Genomic DNA, 3,290 nt, shown 5'->3' with positions numbered 1-3,290 from the left:
CAGGGGGCCCCAGCCCGTCTCTGAGAAGGAGCACGGGCTCGGTGGATGGGAAGGGCTGAGCGCCCCGAATCAGGGACCCTGTATGTATGGAGGCCTAGGGATGGGGCACCCGGGGCTCCAGGCATCAGAGAATTGCCAAGAGAGGGCCCACTGCAGGGGTGAGGCCAAAGCATTGCGCAGTGAGGGGTTGGGGGGCTATGAGGAAGGCCCAGTGTGCCTTGAGGAGTACTGGGAGTTGCCTTTAAGCTTCAGGGCCTGGCCGCGCTCCTGCCTGCCCATCTTCCTGCCTCCCTGCCCACCTGCTGTGTTTACCTTCCCTCCTGCCTTCCTGCCCACCCATCCCTCCAGGCATCTCTCTGTGGCTGGGGGGGTGTGGTCCGATTTGGGTGTGAGATGGTAGATATCTGGGGGGAGCGGGGCGTGGGTGAGACTAGGGCTGGAGGAAGCCCGTGGAGGGTCCAGGCCAGAGGCGACAAGAGCCCATCAGAGGTGGCGGTGGCTGTGCCAGTGTGGGTGGGGTGGGCTCCAGCTTGAGTCCCTGGGGGGGCAGCTCAGCGGCACAGAGAGGGTCTGGTGCCACTCTGACTGAGTGCCTGACGCTGACCGAAGGGAGAGGGGTGGGACACGTCTCTGAAGTGTGAGCAGGAAGCCCCGATACCCCCAGGCGGGTGGCAGGGAACAGCTCCCCACCCCCACGCCCTGCCGCATGACATAGCCCATCAAGGCGGTGGGTGTTCCCGCTTGCTCCTTGTGTCTGCCAGCTGCCCCCTTGTGGGCCAGAGGACGCCGTCTGTCGAGGGTGGAGGAAAGCAGGGGGCTGGCGAGCAGCCCTCGGGCCGAGCGGGGGCCGTGCCGCACAGCGCGGAGGGCTCAGTGGGCGTCCCTGCCTCCATGTTAATGATTGTTTCTGCCTCTCTTTTCGTGTCCTCTCTTGCAGCCCCCAACTTCTGGGCCTTTCACCTCCTCCTTTGGAGGGGCAGGATTCTCAGATGACCCCTTTAAAAGTAAACAGGACACTCCCGCTGTGCCTCCGAAGAAACCTGCTCCTCCGCGGCCTAAACCGCCGAGCGGTCAGTACGCTTCCTTCTCTTGAAGCTTCCTGCCCACCGTCGCTGGGCGGCGGGGGATGGCGGGCCCCTCCGCTCACCAGCCCAGAGGGTCCGTGTTCGGAGCCAGAGGGGCTCCCCTCTGCCCGTCACATGGCTCTGCGCACCCCATGTGCCTGGAAGCGCCTCCGGTCCCTTCTATCCTCGCCTCGTCCTGTGGGCCCCTGGGCTCTGGGCTCTGTGTGGGGCTACAGAGTGGTCTTCAGAGGCCGGGGGCTAAGAACCCTCCTGGCGGTTGGCAGAGCTGCTGCGTGGCCCCTGGCTCAGCATGCAGTTGTGGCCCCTCTGACCTCCCCACCCCTACCGAGCTCTTTCCCAGGTTGGCTCAGGGGGTGCCCAGGGCTGGGGGCGGCGGAAGCAGTGGCTGAAGCCACTTCATCCATCCTGTGCCTCCACATTGGTTCAGGACTTGGGGAGGGGTGGGGCTCTTCCTTGGTCATGTTTAACGTGAGAGGAGCCACATGGCTTGGGGCTCCCTTGCCCTCTGCTCCTGCCCCAGCATCTAGGCAGATAGCTCTGAACAGGGGGCTTCCTGCAGCCCTTCCTTCTCCTGGTTATGGGATGTTGCTGGCTTCTCGCAGCATTGAGCCCTGTGAGGGTGCCAAGGATGGTTAGCTCATGCAGGGTACCTGTCTTGGGTGATGGCGATGGTTCAACAGGCCAGGTTATCAGACTTAAAAGCAGGAAGCTGTTGCTCCCAGTGGCAGAAGGATTCACTGCAGTTTCCCAATTGTTAGTCTGTTCCCCCTTTGTGGTCTGCTCTGGTCCCCCAGCAGAATCCCCTGTGCTGTCCCTAGACTGTAGCTCATAGAAGAACCACGCCTTCCTGCGGTTGTGCCTTCTTCTCATGGCCTCCTCTCCTGGTCCTTTCTGTTGGAAGGTGACTCTCTCCTCACCTGAGTGCACCCTGCCCCTGCAGTCAGCCCCCAGGGCCTCCGCCTGCACCCTGAGGTCACTAGGTACAGGGGGTCATGAGTTCAAGGATGGCCAGCCTTCCTACACCCGTCACTAGAACCTCACAGAGGGGAAGCCGTTTAAAAACGCACCCTCCCCACTCCTGTCGCCTGCTGGCAGGGCCTTGTCTCAGGAGGACAGGCCCTCCGCCCGCAGTGCCCAGTTTGGCCTCCTTGTGGATGGGACTCGAGAGAAAGCACGCCCAGTGGGTGGGGTGAATTTATGACAGATTTTCTATAAACCATGCTTCAAAGGCATTCACCCTGAAACGGGGTGGGGAGTTGAGGGGGAAGCAAGAACTGTGAAGGAATTCCCTGCGTCTGCAAGAGGCCGCTTACACCTTAGAGGCTGTGACCCTCGAGGGACACTGGCTGGTCTCCTGACGCAGTGGCATTGCGCCTTCTCTATCAGAAAGACGGGAGCCATAGCAAACCTGTGCACGCACACGCTCTCACACAGTGCCTGCACGCGCCTGTGCACACACGCACACACACACCCGGCAGCTCAGCATCTGTTGGGCCTCGTGGAGGAGCTGCTCCCCTTGCTGGCTGCGGCAGGCACCGAGCTTCGTTCTCAGGGTTTCTTGGAAACATTCATCTCAGCCTCCTCCCCTTCCCTGAACCAGCGCGGGGGTGCCTTTGAAGTCGCCCTCGGCTGGCACCTCCCCTTGTGTCTCCCTCAGTGAGTCTCCCCACCCACCGCGGCTTCTGCTCTCAGTGTGCCGTGGACTTGGAAAGCAGAGCCCGCTGGAGCCGCAGCTCAGCTCCTGGGGGCTGGCTCCAGGGCTCAGGCTTTTCAGAGCCCTATCCGTGTCGGGGGAAGTCTGGGCGTGTAACCCGGGGGTCTCAGGCCGCCTCTGCTCGTCGTGGCTTCGGCCTGCTGCACCCTTGCTGAGCCACAGCTGGCCAGGTGCCCCAAGTATCCTCTTCACATCATGACCCTCAGGGTGCAAGGTCACGACTATAAGCCCACCAGATTCTGGCAAGACCCGCAAGACTGGACAGGCACCATGATGCTGTCTTATCAGAACTGGAGAGGGAAGGGAGAGGTTCACGTGGGCGCCCGAGGTCATGCAGCAAGGGTGGGCAGCAGGGCCAGCCCTACACCTGGTGACCCCCACCCCCTCCCAGGCCTCCCGCTCCCCCACGCCCCCAAGCTGTATTGAGAACCACGCCACGAGCTTTGGGTGCTCTGGACAGCAGCCAGCCTGTGTGCAGTGCTGCACCTGTG

At 62.4% G+C, this 3,290-nt stretch overlaps 1 protein-coding gene across 8 annotated transcripts in view; it reads left to right on the top strand.

The window, feature by feature from the left end:
- Positions 1-3,290, top strand: part of EPS15L1 (epidermal growth factor receptor pathway substrate 15-like 1) — an 86,471-nt gene that overhangs the window by 64,842 nt on the left and 18,339 nt on the right. For 6 of the 8 annotated variants that reach the window (XM_010845596.1, XM_010845595.1, XM_010845597.1 and 3 more), the window contains one exon: positions 938-1,070. The exons of the other annotated variants lie outside the window; for them this stretch is intronic. In XM_010845596.1, the coding sequence (XP_010843898.1) occupies positions 938-1,070 (133 nt within the window). The remainder of the gene's footprint in view (positions 1-937; positions 1,071-3,290) is intronic. 8 annotated transcript variants of the gene reach the window in all.

Source organism: Bison bison, unplaced genomic scaffold (assembly GCF_000754665.1).
Source record: "Bison bison bison isolate TAMUID 2011002044 unplaced genomic scaffold, Bison_UMD1.0 scf7180017864221, whole genome shotgun sequence".
Classification (NCBI taxonomy): Eukaryota; Metazoa; Chordata; class Mammalia; order Artiodactyla; family Bovidae; genus Bison; species Bison bison.
The sequence above is the reverse complement of the archived record's forward strand: the minus strand, read 5'-3'. Positions and strand labels throughout refer to the sequence as shown.